We start from the raw sequence: 19,301 nt of genomic DNA on the forward strand, positions 1-19,301 counted from the left end.
GTTAGTATGGATGGACATTTTGATTGGCATGGACCAGTTTGGGTTGTTGGGCCTGTCTCCGTGTTGTAGGACTCTATGACTCCGCTTGCCACGGTCGTTTCATGGCCTCTTTTTACTCTCCTAATTCCCTACTTGAGTTCTTTTCTACTTTCTTTGTACTGTATTCCCCATGGGCCTTTTCTGATTTAGCTTCCTACATCTTACATATGTGTACAAGTTGTTGAAAGGTAGCTGGACAGGTCCAGAAAGTACCGAAAAAAGGCGTATGTGAAATTGAGCATTGTAAATAGATCCATGGAGTAGAAAAGCAAGAAAGCTGTAATGAAACCAACTGAAACATTGTGTCTAGTCCTGGTCTCTAAACTTAAGGAAGGATGTGAAGGCATTAAAGTGAGCGCAGAACAGACTCATGAGGATGATTCCAGGAATGAAGAACTTCAGTCATGAGGTTAAATTGGAAAAACAGAAGTTATCTTATTTAAAGAGCGGCACAGTGGCTGGGTGGTTAGCACCGCTGCCTCACAGTGCCAGGGACCTCGGTTTGATTCCAGCCTCGGGTAGTTGTCTGCGTGGGTTTCCTCTGGGTTTCTTCCCGCAGTCCAATGATATGCAGCTTAGGTGAATTGGCCATGCTAAATTGCCCACAGTATTCAGGGATATGTAGGTTAGGTGCATTAGTCAGGGGAATGGGTGTGGGTGGGTAACTTTTCGGAGGGTGGGTGTGGACTTGTTGGGCAAATGCCTTGTTTCCACACTGTAGGGATTCTATGATTCTATGAAATAAATTCAGGTTCAGAGGCCATTTTGACAAAACTGGTCAAAATCAGAAGAGATTTCGACAGGTTAAGATCCCATTGGAAGAAAGACTGAGAGCTCGAGGAACGTTTATTTATTTCTATGGTGATTGACAAACAAAGCCGGGACAGCACAAGGTAAAGCTCTTTTATAAAGTGATTGCTGAGGATCCAGAGTGTGTGGTCTGAGTAGGCAGTGGAGCCAGATTCAATCATGATTTTCCAAAGAAAATGGAGAAATAAATATTTGCAGAATTACAAGGAACTGGAGGAGGAATAGGACAGAGTGCTCTTCAGAGGGCCAGTATGATTGGACAAGTAGTCTCATTCCATGTTGTAACCATTCTATCATTCTACTCTCACCAATCAGCTCCTTTAAGCTGCTATCAATTCGTTGGGGTTTACCGCTCTCCCTGAAAATCTCAATCTCTTGGCTCCAGACTCTCCAATTCTTCAGCTAATTGGCCAGATCCTGAAAGCACTAAACAAGCAAGGATACTATATTTAAAAATATAATTTTTTAAAGGCTGACTGTACAATAAACTCCATGGGTACTGTCACTTCTTGGTTTGTGTTAGCTATGATTCTTGTCTTTTTTTGAACTTTTCCCCTAGTCTTTGTTGCATTGCGATTAGATTAGATTCCCTACAGTATGGAAACAGGCCCTTCGGCCCAACGGATACACACTGACCCTCCGAACGTTAACCCATTCAGACCCATTCCCCTACTCTATATTTACTCCTGACACCTATCACTATGGGCTATTTAGCATGACCAATTCACCTGACCTGCACCTCTTTGGACTGTGGGAGGAAACCGGAGCACCTGGAGGAAACCCACTCAGACACGGGGAGAATGTGCAAACTCTACACAGACAGTTGCCCGAGGTGGGACTGAAACCCAGGTCCTTGGCGGTGTGAGGTAGCAGTGCTAACCACTGAGCCACTGTGTTGCCCCACATTGTCTCACTTGGTTCTGATGTTGCTAACTGCCTACCTAGATCCTAAGATCCTGCAGATAGGTTCCATTGAGGTTTGTTTGCCTCAGAAAGGTGATTAGAAAAATCAACATGATCCCTATTCTTTGGAAAAGTTGGGAATGCTCAGGAATGTGGAGAACCTCCATATTACATTTGGATTTCAGTTCTCTGAATGGCCTAGTGCATAAAAGAACAGCACTGGGAAGTTCCAGATTTGATTGCTGATTCCTCTGGAGGTAGGTGGCTATGTGTAGGTTGACTGGTGAATGGGAAATCCAGGCATTGAGATCAGCAGAGGAAAACAGCCAGTGTTTCATTCTTGATCACAGTCCAGTACTGAGGCATGTTGGGCAAGACTTTGGAGAGTTCAAGCTTTGACAGACTCACAACTTCCAAATAAATAACTTCCAGATCGGGGAGAGCTGGGGGGGGTGTTGGTGGTTCTCAAACTCAGAATGGGGTGCTGCCTTCAGCAGAGGAAATGGAAACTGGCTAAATATTGTTTGTAAAATGAAATTAATTCTGAACTTTTCTATCAATCTCTTACAGGAAGCCAGCGGAATTGTCAAGCAGAAGGTAATGAGCAGTCATCACTGCAATTCTTGCAGCAAGCATTCAGTAATGTTTCTGGGTAGGCCTGAACTGAAGCTACTGTGCATGTCAGAGCAGGAAGTACAACACCAAAGGCTAATTATTTAAAGGTTTAGTCAGTGGTCCACTATAAAAATAGATATCATAAGCACCAGACTTACAGGCACAGGCAACTTCATATCCCACAGTCCAATGGAAATATATAAATTACATATTTAGAAAATAAATCTTCAAAAGCTTTCTTCACTCAGTGATATCACAACAATTTGAGGAGGTAAAACAGCAACTACTGGCCAGTCATTTTAATGTTATTTGTAGAGGGTTTGATGGAGTCAGTGGTGAGAGAGCTTCACTCTGTATCTGACCTCCACTATACTTGTCTGGGATGTGTTTGTTGGGTCATAAGGCAAAATCGAGAGCTGACTTCAGATTTAAGCTTCAAACTCACACAATTTATTATACATTACTATTAAATATTGCAATACATCATGTTATGAACTAGGCAAGACCACTTAAAACATTCTTAAGCAGGCAGCCCAGACCATAACTTTGCAATTTGTGTTAGTAAGTGTACAGTGAAAATTACCTGGAGTAAGTTAGTGAGGTTGACTACCAGGTTTTAAAACAGACAAAAATTTATTCACAAAATTACACAAAGAAACACAAGGAACAGAACTGAGACTATCCAAACTAAACTTAATTACGCTGCTCCAAATATACACATCAGTCCCAATAAGCAAACCTGATGAAAGAGTTGTGGAAGGAATACTTTTTACGGAATGCAGATAGGGGCGGGGAGGGGAATATATCTCTGGTGGTGGGGGCTATTTGTAGGTGGCGGAAATGGTGGAGGATGATGTGATGTATCCGGGGGTTGGTGGGGTGTAAGGTGAGGACAGTGTTGGGAGGGGGGAGGTCTGTACTTGTTGTGGTTGGAGGGGTGTGGTTCAAGGGCAGAGGTGTGGGAAGTGGATGATATGCGCTGGAGGGCATCATTGACCACATAGGAGGGGAAATTGTGGTCATTGAAGAAGGAGACCATCTGGTGTGGTGGAACTGATCCTCCTGGGAGGAGATGCAGCGGAGCTATTTGGAATAAGGGATAACAGTTTTACAGGAGGCAGGATGGGAGGAGGTGTAGTCTAGGTAGCTGTGAGAGTCGGGTTTGTAAAAGATGTCCATCTTGAGTCAGTCACCGTTGATGGAGGTGGAGAGGTCCAGGATGGGAAGGGAGGTATCTGAGATGGTCCAGGTGAATTTAAGGTCGGGTGGAACGTGTTGGTGAAGTTGATGAACTGTTCACTCTCCTCTTGGGGGCATGAGGTGGCGTCGTTACAGTCAATGTTGTGGAGGAAAAGGTGAGGAATGGGATGCCAGTGTAGATGCAGAAGATGGACTGTTTCACGTACCCAATGAAGAACCAGGCATAGCTGGGGCCCATGCAGGTGCCCATGGCTACTCCTTTGGTCTGGAGGAAGTGGACAGACTCAAAGGAGAAATTATTGAGGGTGAGGATCAGTTCAGCCAAATGAATGGGAGTGTCAGTGGAAGAGTATGCCGGGAGAGGAAGAAGTGGAGGGCTTGGAAGACCTGGTCTTGGTGGATAGTGGTGTATGGGGACTGGATGTCCATGGTGAAGATGAGACATTGGGGACCAGGGAAATGAAGGAGGTAGAGGGCTTAAATGGTGTCCCGAACGTAAGTGGGAAGTTCCTGAACCAGGGGATAGGACGGTAACAGGGTATGTGGAGATCAGTTTGGTGGGGCAGGAGCAGACTGAGACAATAGGTCGGCCGGGGCAGTCAGGTAGTTAAGGGCCAATCAAAGACAGCCGTGGGAAGTTGTGTGTGGAGTCCGAGGAGGTAGGGGAAGCACTAAATGAATATTTTTCGTCAGTATTCACACTAGGAAAAAACAATGTTGTCGAGGAAAATACTGAGATATACAGGCTGCTAGACTACACACTTCTGGTAAGTGTAAAAATAGAAAAGTCCCCTGGGCCAGACGGGTTTTATCTGAGGATTCTCTGGGAAGCCAGAGAGGAGATTGCAGAGCTTTTGGCTTTGATCTTTATATCATCATTGTCTACAGGACTGGTGCGAGAAGACTTGAGGACAGCAAATGTCGTCCCCTTATTCAAGAAGGGGAGTAGAGACAACCCTGGTAATTATAGACTAGTGAGCCTTACTTCGGTTGTGGGTAAAGTGTTGGAAATGGCTAATAAGACATAGTATTTATAATCATTAGAAAGGAACAAGTTGATTAGGGATAGGCAACACAGTTTTGTGATGGGTAGGTCGTGTCTCACAAACCTTATTGAGTTCTTTGAGAGGGTGACCAAACAGGATGATGAGGGTAAAGCAGTTGATGTAGTCTATATGGATTTCAGTAATGCCTTTGATAAGGTTCCCCACAGGAAGCTATTGCATAAAATGTGGAAGCATGGGATTGAGGGTGATTTAGCGGTTTGGCTCAGAAATTGGCTAGCTGAAAGAAGACAGAGGATGGTGGGTGATGGGAAATGTTCATCCTGGAGTTCAGTTACCAGTGGTGTACCACAAGGATCTGTTTTGGGGCCACTGCTGTTTGTCATTTTTATAAATGACCTGGAGGAGGGCGTAGAAAGGTGGGTTAGTAAATTTTGCAGATGACACTAATGTCAATGGAGTTGTGGATAGTGCCGAAGGATGTTGCAGGCTACGGAGGGACATGAATAAGCTGCAGAATTGGGCTGAGAGGTGGCAAATGGAGTTTAATGCAGAAAAGTGTGAGGTGACTCACTTTGGAAGGAGCAACAGGAATAAAGAGTACTGGGCTAATGGTAAGATTCGTGGCAGTGTAGATGAGCAGAGAGATCTCGGTGTCCAAGTATGTAGGTTGCCACCCAGGTTGATAGGGTTGTTAAGATGGCATAGGGTGTGTTAGCTTTTACTGGTGAGGGGATTGGGTTTTGGAGCCATGAGGCCAGGTTGCAGCTGTACAAAACTCTGGTGCAGCTGCACTTGGAATCTTGAAAACAGTTCTGGTCGCCGCATTATAGGAAGGATATCGAAATATTGGAAAGGGTGCAGAGGAGATTTACTAGGAAGTGGCCTGATATGGAGGGAAGGTCTTACAAGGAAAGGCTGATGACTTGATGCTGTTTTTGTTAGAGAGAAGAAGGTTGAAAGGTGACTTAATTGAGACATATAAGATAATCAGATGGTTAGGTAGGTGGACAGTGAGAGCCATTTTCCTGGGATGTGATGGCTAACAGAAGGGGACATAGCTTTAAATTGAGGGGTGATAGGTATAGGACAGATGTCAGAGGTAGTTTCATTACTTAGAGAGTAGCAGGGACAAGGAAAGCCCTGCCTTCAACAGTAGTAGACTCACCAGCTTTAAGGGCATTTGCTGGTCACTGGATAGACATAAAATGGAAAATGGAATAATATAGGTTAGATGGGCTTCCGATTGGTTTCAAAGGTCAGTGCAGAGCTGATGGACCTGTAATACGCTGTTATGTTCTATGGATGAGGAGTGATCTGTTTTGGTACAATAACTGCATTCTTTGAAAAAGGTTGGACAGTTGTATCTTTGTTGATTTGGGGATTTGGAATCACATCTGTGACAAACTAATGTAGCATTAGATTGCTTGGGATTTGGTGTTGATGTTGTCACCGTCAAGTATGTCTCCACGGGTCAGAGGGTTTTGTGTGCCTTACGTAGTGAACATGTCCTGTAGAATGGCCTATATATTTTTTTTAAAACCCTTTGCTGTATAATGTTTCTTGAGCTGTTTTCTAAATACTGCATTTGATTTGATGCTCAATCCAAACGCTCCTGGAAATCTTCAGAATTGCACTTTTCGCGTCTGCCAATTAAGTGATCGGTCAAATGGGTCTGGAAGCTTCAGCATTTCGGATGGAAGTGAATATTGTTGCAGTATTTGACTGTTGTTAGACTCCTGAAGTTGTTGATTGTTTTCTTGATTTGAAAGTTCACTAAGATTTCGTATTCCTCAACCTAATTGCAGTTCTTGTATCTTTGTTGTTGTTGTACTAACTCTGAAAGTAGGTGATGGTTTTGCTGTGCTAAATGCTGATTTCAGTGTAATGTTTGATTGTCATTTCTCAATATGGCACTTTCACCGATGTGAATGAAGATATTGTTGTCCAAGGTATTTGCTCATTCAACATGACATGTTTAGGCTTTGCTTTTTTATATGAAGTTTTTTCAAGTTTTGATTAATAAAATTGCTAAATTGCCTTTGTTACTATATCACCCTTTAAAAGCAGGTCTAATTATTCATATTCCTTCCATCACAATTCAGATGTACTAGCTCCACTAGAACACGTATAGGAAGGCACAAATCCAACTATTTTCTGACCAGTTTATTGAGTTTTGAGGTACTTTTTAAGTACTTCAGATGGTCTTTGAAGATTCAGTAATCTTGTGCATCTGGTATGGCCTGTGTCCAGCTGCCTTGAATAAACACAGCAAAAACTACACTGCATCTTGATTCTGTTCCTTTGTTCAGACTTCTCCTCAACAACAGCTGCAGTGCAGAATTCAGACTTTTGTTCTTTACATACTGTTCATTCATATTTATTCAAATCAAATCAAATCATCTAACTGCAACTAACTGTTCAACACCTGAAGGCTCGAGGCTCTTCACCAAGGCCTCATTACAGACCTGACTCCAATTAACTGCCCCATTTGGATATATGACCTGGATTAGCAATATATTCAGAGTTTTCCATTTTGATACTGTGCTTTACAGACATGTTTGTGTAAAGCAGCAGTGTGCTTGCTGGTGAGTTTGCAGCAGAGATGAATTTCAAACCCAAACAATTTGTGGGTTGGAGACATTGGGCATTCAGCCAAAACTCCATGTGGGAACCATTAAACAAAGTCGCTGGCTGCCAACTTCAGCAGATGTTTTTCTTCAGTCTCTCGGTTTCTGAAGTGAGTGGGAGATGGATGGTCCAGCCTGGGCCTCGCCTGTGGGGTAGACACTGACCCTTGTGACCACAGGAATCCAGACCCCAGTTCACCTGGAGTGAACCCTCCAACATGGCATGTTCTAGATTTAACCAACTGGACTTTTAAAGAGGCAGACCAAGTCATGGCAGGGAGGCAGGCTAACCCTAATAGCGGATTAGTGAGTGACCGATTTTTAATCTGAATACAGATTAGGCAAACCAATTGAGCACTAAAGTTGTAGAGGATAAATTTCTGGAGTCAGGTAACGGTGCTTTTGGGGATCAGTGCATTGAGTATAAGGAGTTCGGTGGTCATGCTGGGCCTGTACAGGACAAGGGTGAGGCCAGTTTTAGAATAATGTGTTCAGTTCTGATCTCCCTGCTATAAGAAAGATGTTGTTAAACTTGAAAGGGTTCAGAAAAGATTTACAAGGATGTTGTCAGGATTAGAGGGTTTGAGAGGCTGAACAGGCAGGAGGTTTTTCCCCTGGAGCGTCAGAGGCTGAGGGCTGACTTTGTAGAAGTTTATAAAATCATGAGAGGCATAGATAGGGTGAATAGCCAAGATCTTTTTCCCAGGGTAGGGGCGTTCAAAACTAGAGGGTATGGGTTTAAGGTGAGAGGGGAAAGGTCTAAAAGCTACCTGAGAGACAACATTTTCGTTCAGAAAGTGGTGCGTGTGTAGAATGAGCTGCCAGAGGAAGTGGTGGAGGCTGGTACAATTGCAACATTTAAAAGGCATCTGGATGGGTATATGTTTAGGAAAGATTTAGAGGGATAGGAGTCAAATGGGACTAGATCAGTTTAGGATGTCTGGTTGTCATGGATGAATTGGACTGAAGGGTCTGTTTCTGAGCTGTATAACTCTATGACTTGATGTTATTTTAGATCTAATGTTATGTAACAAAGACAAGCTCATTAACAATCTTGTTGTAAAATACCCTTTCAGAATGAGTGACCGCAGTATCATAGAATTTTACATTATATTTGAAAAGAGGTAGTTAATTCTAAAACAAGGGTGTTAAATTTTAATGAGGCTGAGGTGGTTTGAGAAAATCTATTTAACGATGAGTGTACAAAGGGAATGGATAGTCTTTGAAGAACCACTGCATGCATTCCTTCAAAAATGGTTAATCATGGCTAACAAAGAAAGTTCAGCATTGTGTATGCAACAAAGGAGAACCAAGAAACCATTCAAGGGGAGAATTGCTTATGAATGCTGTTGCGCCTGCCACACACTCTTAGATCTAGCAAAGAAACCGCAAGTGGACTCTTAATAATAATAAACTATTTTACTTATTTATTTAGCACAATTAATATCATAATAATAAAATAAACTGCAAACTAACAATTTAAACTATAAACTTAATCAACTATCTTGTGTTTTACCTTAACTCTAAATGATCATATCCCACCACACCTTGGCCTTCATCCAACTGGCGATGATCGCCTGGTCTTCTCCTGGTGGTACCAGAGGTGTCTTCTCTTAATGGTTGGTCTTGGGTTACTGCTCCTGAGGGTGATGTTGCAGCGATTCTTATACTTCGAAGTGTTCGCGCTCTTTGGGAGGGTCTTTGATATCCACCTATAGATCAATCAGGGCTTGATCACTGTGATTAATCAGAACCAACTAGGCATTGCCATGACAACGGCAGGGTGGTCCTTGGGCATCCATTCCTGGAGGAATTAGGTGCATGTAGGTCAGGTAGCCCTTTCCAAATAGGAGTGTGAGGTGCCTCTTTACCTGGTAGTCAACTCGATGTTTCCGATTATCCTGGGGATGGCGTTCAGGTCAATTCCATTCAGTTCCAATTCAAGTGTATATTGTATTGTCTGCAGCTGCTGGGTCAGATGCATATCGTCTGTCTGTAAGTGCAGCCTGTCTGGATTCTGCAGCATGTTTATCCCAGAGTCTTTGAGCACAATCACTTTTGGTCAAGGCTTGTTTCAATTTCCCAGCATGCCTCATTTACTGTCCATTTTTCATAAATCCCATCATTATGAGTGGCCTGTCCAGCCACAATGTAATCGAGCAAAAAAAAAACATAAAAATAGACTGTAACATTTTCTATAGGCATAAAAATGAAACGTTTGGCTCAAATGAGTAGAGTCTGGAGAATTCAGAATGAGAAATGGAGAAATTGCGGAGAAGCTAAATCATTATTGTGCATCTGTTTTCACTGAGAAAGATACCACAAATCTCCCAGAACAACAGGCCCAAGTGGCTAGACACATGAGGAGTTGAAGGTAATTAACTTTAGTACAAAGATTGTACTGGAGAAATTAATGGGGTTAGAAGTTGATAGAAGCCAGAGAGATGAAGGAGGAGGCTTTCGAAGTAGTCAACACATTGTGATTATCTTCCAAAACTGTATAGATTCCAAACTGATTCCTGTGGATTGGAACGTAGCAAGGGAATGAGAGAGAAAACAGGGTGCTTTACAGACCTGTTTGCCTTACATCAATAGTGGGAAAATGCTAGAATCTAATATAAGTGATGGTATAAATAGAAATGTGGTTGATAATGATCTGATTAGGTATAGTCAGTATGGATTTGTGAATGGAAAATCTTGTTTAACAAACTTGTTGGAGTTGTTTAAAGATATTACTAACAAAATTGATCAAAGGAAGTCGATGGAAGTTGTGTACTTCAATTTTTGGAAGGCTGTTGATCTAGAAGGCTGGTTAAAAAAAATAAAAGTGCAATAGGAGGTTATATACTGGCTTGGATTAATGATTGATGAACAGGGAGAAAACAGAGTCGGAATAAGTTGGTCATTCTTGCTTTGGCAGGTTATGGTTAGTGGAGTACCGCAAGGATCAGTACTTGGCTCCAGCTCTTCACAATATACATCAGCGATTTGGAAGGGGGTATCCAAATGTAATATTTCCAAATTTGTGGCTGATACAAAGCTAAGTGGGAATTTGTGTTGTGTGCAGCTTCAGGAGAATTTGGACAGGTTTAGTGACTGGACAAGAATGTAGGAGATGAAGTATAATGTTGAAAAAATGTGAGGACACCACTTTGGTAGGAGAAATTGATGTGCAAACTATTTCTTAAATGGTAAAAGATTGGAAAGTTTAGATGTACGAAAGAGCCTAGGTGTCCTCGATGATAGGTCATTTTAGGCTAATGTGCCGACACAGCAAACTGTTAGTTTTATTTACAAAAGGATTTGAGCACAGAAATAATGTTTCTGGAGTAGTGTGTGCAGTTTTGGTCTCCTTATCGCAGGAAAGATATTATCATTACAGAGGGAGTACAATGAAGGTTTTTCAGTCATTCACGTGAGCATCTCTGGCTGGGCCAGCATTTGTGGACTATTCCTAATTGCACAGAGGGCTGCTGAAAATCAACTTTATTGCTGTGGGTCAGACCAAGATTTCCTTTGCTGGAGAACATTAATGAGCCAGATTGTTTCTTTTTCAACAATCGACAATGGTTTTATGGTCATCAGTACATTCTTAATTCTAGTTTTTCGTTTACGCGGAAGGTTTCCAATTCAGGTCCCCAGAACATTAGGTGAGTTTTTGGAAATAATAGTCTGGTAATAATACCAATAGACCATCACCTCCCCAATCACCAGACTTGTTCTTAGTTTGGTGAGACTGCCCTATGAAGAGAAATTCATAGATTCTCCACAAGGTGGAAGCAGACCAATCAGCCCATCAAGTCACAGTGACCATCAAAAGAATAGCTCACCCAGACCCACACCCCTACCCTTTCCCTGTAACCCTGCATTTCCCATAGTCAATCCCCCTAGCCTACACACCCCTGGACAATATCAGCAATTTAGCATAGCCAGTCCACCAAAGGTGCACATCTTTGGACTGGGCGATCTGGGCCTATATTCTCTAGAATTTTGAAGAATGGCAAGTGATCTCATTGAAACTTACAAAATCCTTATAAAGACTGACAGAATTGTGTTTCCACTCATTGTGGAGTCTAAAACTAGGAGGCACAGTTTAAAAATTAGGGGGATGCGACTTAGGTCTGAGATAGGGAAAATTTTGCTTTACTCAGAGGATTGTAAACCTTTGGAATTTTCTACCACAGTGGACTGTGTCTTTGAGTATGTGTAATGTAGACATTGATATATTTCTGATTATTGGTGGCTTACAGGCTTATGGGGATGGGCTGGGTAAAAGGCATTGCATGCTTATTGGCTGCAATTGTATTTTATGATGGGGGAGGTTCAATAGGCTGAATGGCCTATTCCTGTCCCTATGTTCCTACATTGCTATGTGAGGCTGAAGGAGCAAACGGAGGCCCTCCAGCACTGACATAATTGAAAAAGCCACCTATCAAGGTGGGGGCTGAAGATTTGTAACAAAAAGAGAGAAGGGGCACCTTAACTTGGAGGCCCTTAGATTTTGAAAACTTCTATCAGATCTCACCTATCCTGATAACTGAAGTTTTCATTCCTACACCCAGACTTGTAAATCACTTCTGCACTCTCGCCAATCTATTTGCACCTTTCATATTATGTGGTGCCCAAAATTATACACAATACTCCAGCTGAGGTATAATGTTTTAGATTAGATTACATTACAGTGTGGAAACAGGCCCTTCGGCCCAACAAGTTCACACCGACCCGCCGAAGCGCAACCCACCCATTCCCCTACATTTACCCCTTACCTAACACTGTGGGCAATTTAGCCTGGCCAATTCACCTGACCCTGCACATCTTTTGGACTGTGGGAGGAAACCGGAGCACCCGGAGGAAACCTACGCAGACACGGGGACAACGTGCAAACTCCACACAGTCAGTCGCCTGAGGCGGGAATTGAACCCGGGTCTCCGGCGCTGTGAGGCAGCAGTGCTAACCACTGGGCCACCGTGCCGCCCACATGTCCTAAATGTTTGATAATCTCTATATATGAGGCTTAGACTGCTGTATGCTTTATTAACCATGCTCTCTGTCTGTCTTGTCATCTTTAACAACATATGTACATATAGAGTCATAGGCTCATACAGCACAGAAGTAGACCCTTCGGTTCAATCAGTCCAGGCCGAACATAATTCCAAGCTAAAGTAATCCCACCTCCATGCTCCAGGCCCATATCCCTCCAAATCTTTCATATTCATGTACTTATCCAAATGTCTTTTAAACGTTGTAATTGAACCTCATCCACCAAGATCATTCCACATGCGAACATCCCTCTGTGTAAACAATTTGCCCCTCCTGTTTTTTTAAATGTCTCTCCTCTCACATTAAAAATATTCCTCAGTCTTAAAAGCCTCCATCCTAGGGAAAAAAACAACTACCATTAATTCTGCCTATTCCCTTCATTACTTTATAGAGTTCTACAAGGTCGCTTCTCAAACTGCTACACTCCAGAGAAAAAAAGACCTAGCCTATCCAGCCTTTCTTTATAACTCAAACCTTTCATACCCAGCAACATCTTTGCAAATCTCTTCTGAGCCCTCTTGAGCTTGATAATATCCTTCCTATAACTGAATGATGAGAACTGGACACTGTATTTCAGAAAAGGCCTCACCAATGTCCTGTACAACCTCAAGCTGACTTCCCAACTCCTATACTGATCAATGAAGGCAAGCATGCCAAAAGCTTTTTTTAACCACCCTGTCTTTATGTGACACAAACTTCAAAAAATTGTGTACCTGAATCCCTAGGTCCCTCTGTTCTACAACACTACCCAGGGTACTACCATCAATTGTTTACGCCCTACCCTTGTTTATCCAGATTGAACTCAATCTGCCTTTTTTCCAGCCCATTGACCCATTTGAGCAAGATCCCTTTTTAATCTTAGAAAACCTTCTTCATTCTCTACTGTGCCATCAACTTTGGTGTCATCTGCAAACTTACTAACCATGCCTTCTGTACTCTGATTCAAATCATTTCTATGAATAACAAAGAAAGAGAATCCAGAAGTGATCCTTGTGGAACAACACTGGTCACAGGCCTCCAGTGAGAAAAACAACTCTCTACCACCACTGTCTGTCTCCTGCCGTTAAGCCAATTCTGTATCCAATTGGCAAGCTTACCCCTGAATCCTATGTGACCTAACTTTACCAATTAATTCACCATGCGCAACTTTGTTGAAGGCTGTATTAAAGTCTAAGTAAGCAATGTCTACTCCTCTGCCCTCATCAATCTATTTGGTAACTTCATCAAAAAGCTCAATCAATTTTAGATTAGATTAGATTAGATTACAGTGTGGAAACAGGCCCTTCGGCCTAACAAGTCCACACCGACCCGCCGAAGCGAAACCCACCCATACATTTACCTCTTACCTAACACTACGGGCAATTTAGCATGGCCAATTCACCTGACCTGCACATCTTTGGACTGTGGGAGGAAACCGGAGCACCCGGAGGAAACCCACGCAGACACGGGGAGAACGTGCAAACTCCACACAGTCAGTCGCCTGAGGCGGGAATTGAACCCGGGTTTCAGGCGTTTGAGGCAGCAGTGCCAACAACTGTGCCACCATGCCGCCCACTTCTGTGCCACCATGCTGCCCACCACTGTGCCACCATGCCGCCCACATGTGAGACATGATTTTCCTCACACAAGACCGTGCTGACTATACCTAATCAATTTTTGCCTCTCTAAATGTTCATAAATCTTATCTGTTATAATCACCTCCAACAATTTATCCACAAAGTCAGACTCACAGATCTATAGTTCTCTGGTTTCTCCTTGCAAACTTTCTTAAACAAATTAGCCACCATCCAGTCACCAGGTACCTCATCCATATTTATAGATGATGCAAATATTTCTGCAAGGGGTCTCGCAATTTCTTCCCTTACTTCCCACTACGTTCTGGGATGTATGAGATCAGGTCCTGGAGATTTATCCACCTTTACATTCTTTAAGGCCTCCCGAACTTTTCCTTCTCTAACGTGACCTGTGTTTAAAATATCAAAGCTTATTTTGCTGCATTTCCTAGTCTCCATTTCTTCCTACACACTAAAAACTGATGCAAAATATTCATTTAGTATCTCTCCCATCTCCTGGAGTTCAACACAAAGATGACCTGTTTGATCTTTAATGGACCCCGCCCTTGATCTAGTTACTCATTTGCTCTTAATGTATTTGTAGAATCTCTTTGGATTACCCTTTATCTTATCTGCCAATGCTATCTCATATCCCTTCTTTACCTTCCTGATTCATTCTTAAGAATGCCCCTACACACTTTATATTGATTAGGAGATTAAATCCAAGTTGTTTATATCTAAAATAAGATTCTCTTTTATTCTTGACTAGAACCTGAATATCTTTATTTATCCATTACTCCTTAATCTTATCAGCTTTACCCTTCATTCTAGTAAGAACATAACGCTTCCGAATTCTGGTCATCACTCTTGAGAGCTTTCCACTTGCCAGACATCCTTCTTTTACTTGCAAACAAACTACTCCAATCAACTTTTGAAAGTTTTTGTCTCATACCATTAAAATTTGTCTTACTCCAATTAAAGACTTTAATTTTTTATGAAAGGCTTATCCTTTTCCATAAACATTTTTAAACTAATAGAATTATGATCACTAGACCGAAAGTGTTCCCCTACTTTTATTTTAGTCACCTCTACTGCCTTATTACCCAAAAGAAGGTCTAGTATTGCTCCTTCTCTAGTAGGAGCATCCACATATTGATAAAGAAAATTTTCTTTAATGCATTTAACGAATTCTTCGCCATCCAAACTTTTAACAACTGTGGTGATACACAGCCAGGTCTCTCTACTCCTGGATACCCTTTAGAATAATAGCCTCTATTTTACACTGTCTGACCATGTTCTTTGTGTCAAAGTACATCATCTCACATTTCTCCACATTGAACTACATCTGCCACATACCTGCCCACTCTACTAATCTGTCATTGTCCTTTTGACCTTCTTCACTGTCCTCCTCATAGTTTACAGTTCTCCCAAGTAAAAGCATTTTCTTCCTGGTGTGATGAGAACTGTCAGTGCTCTTGTCCCAACGTTACATCTCCATAACCCCTTGCAATTTTTGAGAAAATTACTAATAGACCCAGTAAATGTGAAGCTTGCAGCAAGTTTTCAAACATAGATTTTGTGGGTAAATGGAGTTCCTGCTTCCCAGGAGTTGAAGAGCCTAGAATAATAGCTAGAGTTAGGCCTAGCTCGTGCCATGGGCCAGATAGAATTTAGCCCAACCCTGCATCATCAGCAAATGCTGCTAAATGCTCACGATGAAATATAATCACTATGGAGGGAGGTGACAGGGGCTGGAGCAGCAACAGTAGCACCTCATCTCTGTACTTAGTACATTGTTGGAGATTGATGGCAAACATCCCTTACAATATAAAATAAAACAAAGTTCTGTGGATGCTGGAAGTCCGAAACATAAACAGAAATTGCTGGAGAAACTCAGTAGTCTAGTAGCATCTGTGGATCATCAGAATTGATGAGTCACTAGTCTTGAACCATTAACTCAGCTTTCTCCTCACAGATGCTGCCAGACTTGCTGAGTATCTCTTGTGATTCCTGTTTTTATTTCTAATAGTGTGCCTATATTTCGGTGCTTTATCGTGATGAAAATGTGGTGGCTCAGTGGTTAGCACTACTGCCTCACAGTGCCAGGGACCCGGGTTCAATTACACTATTGGGTGACTGCCTGTGTGGAGTTTGCATATTCTCCCTGTGTCTGTGTGGGTTTCCTCCGGGTGCTCCAGTTTCCTCCCACAGTCCAAAGAGGTGCAGGTCAGGTGAATTGGCCATGCTAAATTGCCCGTAGTGTCCAGGGATGAGCAGGCTATGTGATTTTTCCATGGAAAATGTAGTGTTATAAGGATAGGGTAGGGTGTTATGGTCTTCGGAGAGTTGGTGTGGACTCATGAGCCGAATGGCCTGCTTTCACATGAGTGATCTATATTTTTTACAATTGGGGTTTTGAATAGGATCCAATTTTATGGGCCATTATCGTCTACCATTACATTTCTGGTGCAATAAAATGACTAGCTGTGCTTTTAGATGTGGACAGCCCCTTACAGGCTGGTAAAATACAGCCTGTAAGTATTCCAGCAGTCCATTAGATACGTCGGCCTCCAGCTGTAAAACTTTATTGGTCTTCATTGATTTTAATCAGGGAGACAAACATAAGTTCAAGTGAGTTTGTGTTCCGCTGTCATAAGAAACATTAGAAAACGTTAAGAAAAGATTTGCCTTGTTTTCTTAGAGAAGAACTGTTAAAGTGTTGAGAATTGTGAAGAGTTATTTCATTTTTATTCCAACATTGGATGTGGGGGCTTCAGTCCTGGCCAGTATTTATTTCCATCTCTAACTGCCTTTAAGATAGTAGTGATGAGCTGCTGCAGTACATTGTAGTGTAGATACAATGGGAGAGAAAAAAGTAAAGGAATGTTGGCCCTGAGTTTTGCTGAGAGTGACTGACTCAGAACCCTTTCAAAATGGCACACAAGACCAGATTCTAGTATTTCCACTACAATTCCCATTTACAGGAATTTTCACTAGCATTGCTTATGAATTTAGGGAGGTTGATATCGGCTATAGATCCTGGCCTCCTCACAACTCTTGATGTGGATTGATATTGTTCGGAGTTTAGAGAAATGAGAGTCTAATCAAATTGAAACATAAAGATCTTGAACAGCCTGACAGGTTACATACAGAGAGCTTGTTTTCCCCTGGCTGAGGAATCTGGAACATATGTGAGGGACTAACTTTTTAATGCAGAGATGAAGAGAAATTTTTGCTCAAAGGGCTGGTGGCTCCGTGGTTAGCAGTGCTGCCTCACAGTCCCAGGGACACGAGTTCGATTCCAACCTCGGACAACTGTCTGTGTGCAGTTTGCACATTCTCCCCATGTCTGTATGGGTTTCGTCCGGGTGCTCTGGTATCCTCTCACAATCCAAAGTTGTGCAGGTTAGGTGAATTGGCCATAGTGTTCAGGGATGTGTAGGTTAGGTGCATTAGTCAGGAGTAAATATAGTGTAGGCGAATAGGTCTGGGTGGGTTGCTCTTCGGAGGGTCAGTGTGGACTTGTTGGGCCGAAGGGCCTGTTTCCACACTGTAGGGATTCTATGATCTTTGGAATTCTACCCCAGAGGTTTGTGAATTCTCTCTATTTCTTGTGGGATGAAGCTGTCGCCTTTTAGCACTAGCATGTATTGCCCACTTCTAATGGCCCAAAGAGCGGTTTTAGAATCAACCACGTTGCTGCAGGTCTGGAGTCACATGTAAGCCAGACTAGATAAGGATGGTAAATTACCTTTGCTAAAGGACGTTAGTGAACTAGGTCAGATTTGACCATCTTGAATTCAGATTTCACCATTGTAGGATTTGAACCTATGTCGTATGCTCCATCAGTGAATACAGAATAACTTTGATTATCCAACTGAGATGGGCAGGGAGTATTTTGTTTGGATAACTGATTGTTCAGATAGCAGATCACGTTTTTATGGTACTTTGAGATCTTGTTCCGATAATCTGAAATTCGACGTTCAGATAATCGAGGTTGTTCTGTATATTTAAGATTTACAGAGGCAGACATTAGGTTTTTCAGGGATGTGGGATGTGGATGAGTACATGAAGGTGAAGCCTAAGTTCAGCCATGATCGTATGAAGCAGGTTTGTTGGGCCAAATAACCTACTCCAGCTCCTGTGTCTAAGGTTAAGAAAAAGGCAGCATGATTAATCTGTGTGTCTGTCAGTTTGGAAGGCTACTCAGCTGTGGACTACAAGGCTGGTACCATTCTCAGATCTGTACTGTCCAGCTGGGCAAAAATCAGGAGCAGGAACCCTGACTGATTTTATCTCAGAACACTGTGACTAGTTCGAGTGATAACTGCTTCTGTCCTGCTTGAAAATGTGCATTCTGTATGATATAGTTTGATAGTTGGCCCTTTTGATTCTGCAGCACTTCCCATTATCGTGGTCCAATTTCTGGTTATACATGGGTATGCAATTTGTTCCTATTCACATATTGTTCTGGTGCTAGCTACTAAGAGGTGAATAACAGTGACACAGGTTAACTGAGGGGGTACCATACCCACTTAGAGCTGTCTTGCAGCTGAGATCTCACAAAGGTTTTCTGAATGTGTACAATGTCAGTGGTAAAGCAAACAGTTTTGATTTTGCAATGATTTGCCCTAACATCTTTTTAATTTTTATGTTTCCCTCCAGCATGAAGGCTGTGTTGTGGTAAGTAGCAACACAATCATTCTCCTGTTTTCATGACTCTCAATAATCCTTAATTGATATTTTAGGGTCTTGGAAGTGACACGTTCAGATATCATCATATTATTTAGTAATGCTTAGGCACCAGGCGTAGTCACCAAAATAAAAACACAGAAGAACTGTGGATGCTGAAAATCAGAAACAGAAACACAAATTGCTGGAAAAACGCAGCAGGTCTGATCACATCTGTGGAGCAAAAGCACAGTTAACATTCCAGGCCTTCAGAACTCATGATAGCTGAGAAAAGATTGGTATGTTTGCGGAAGATGGAGTGGGAGAAGAGGGAAGGAGTAAGCAATAGTGAAGATTGAGCCCAGAGGAAGAGAAACAATTGGACAGGTAAAAGACTGGATACAGTTCAGTCTGGAAGAATGAATAGCTGTTAATTGGGACCATTAGAGGCTGATAATGGGTAGTGTGTGGAAACAGCCCATGTGATGACAAGACCTGCTTTGTGGGCTTAAGGTAAGGACATGAAAGTCACCAATTTTCCTAAGTCCCACTATGCTGAATCTCAGTGGTCAGGTAACTTTATAGAGTTTTACAAAGTTATGAGAGGCATGGATAGGAAAAATAGCCAAGGTCTTTTCCTGGGATGGGGAGTCCAGAACTAGAAGGCATAGGTTTAGGGTGGGAGAGGAAAGATTTAAAAGGGGCCTAATGGGCAACGTTTTCACATAGAGGGTGGTACGTGTATGGAATGAGTTACCAGAGGAAGTGGTGGAGGCTGCTACAATTACAATATTTAAAAGGCATCTGGATGGATATCTGAATAGGAAGGGTTCAGA

The 19,301-nt window shown here is 42.3% G+C and overlaps 1 protein-coding gene across 5 annotated transcripts in view; it reads left to right on the top strand.

The window, feature by feature from the left end:
- Positions 1–19,301, top strand: part of col16a1 (collagen, type XVI, alpha 1) — a 371,262-nt gene that overhangs the window by 168,987 nt on the left and 182,974 nt on the right. For 3 of the 5 annotated variants that reach the window (XM_087976933.1, XM_087976932.1, XM_087976935.1), the window contains exons 11-12: positions 2,323–2,349; positions 18,460–18,477. In XM_087976933.1, the coding sequence (XP_087833059.1) occupies positions 2,323–2,349; positions 18,460–18,477 (45 nt within the window). The remainder of the gene's footprint in view (positions 1–2,322; positions 2,350–18,459; positions 18,478–19,301) is intronic. The other 2 variants (XM_087976934.1, XM_087976936.1) reach the window with 1 other exon arrangement.

The sequence above is a fragment of the Chiloscyllium plagiosum genome, unplaced genomic scaffold, assembly GCF_037043375.1.
Source record: "Chiloscyllium plagiosum isolate Xiang-an unplaced genomic scaffold, Cpla_swu_hap1 HiC_scaffold_30, whole genome shotgun sequence".
Lineage (NCBI taxonomy): Eukaryota > Metazoa > Chordata > Chondrichthyes > Orectolobiformes > Hemiscylliidae > Chiloscyllium > Chiloscyllium plagiosum.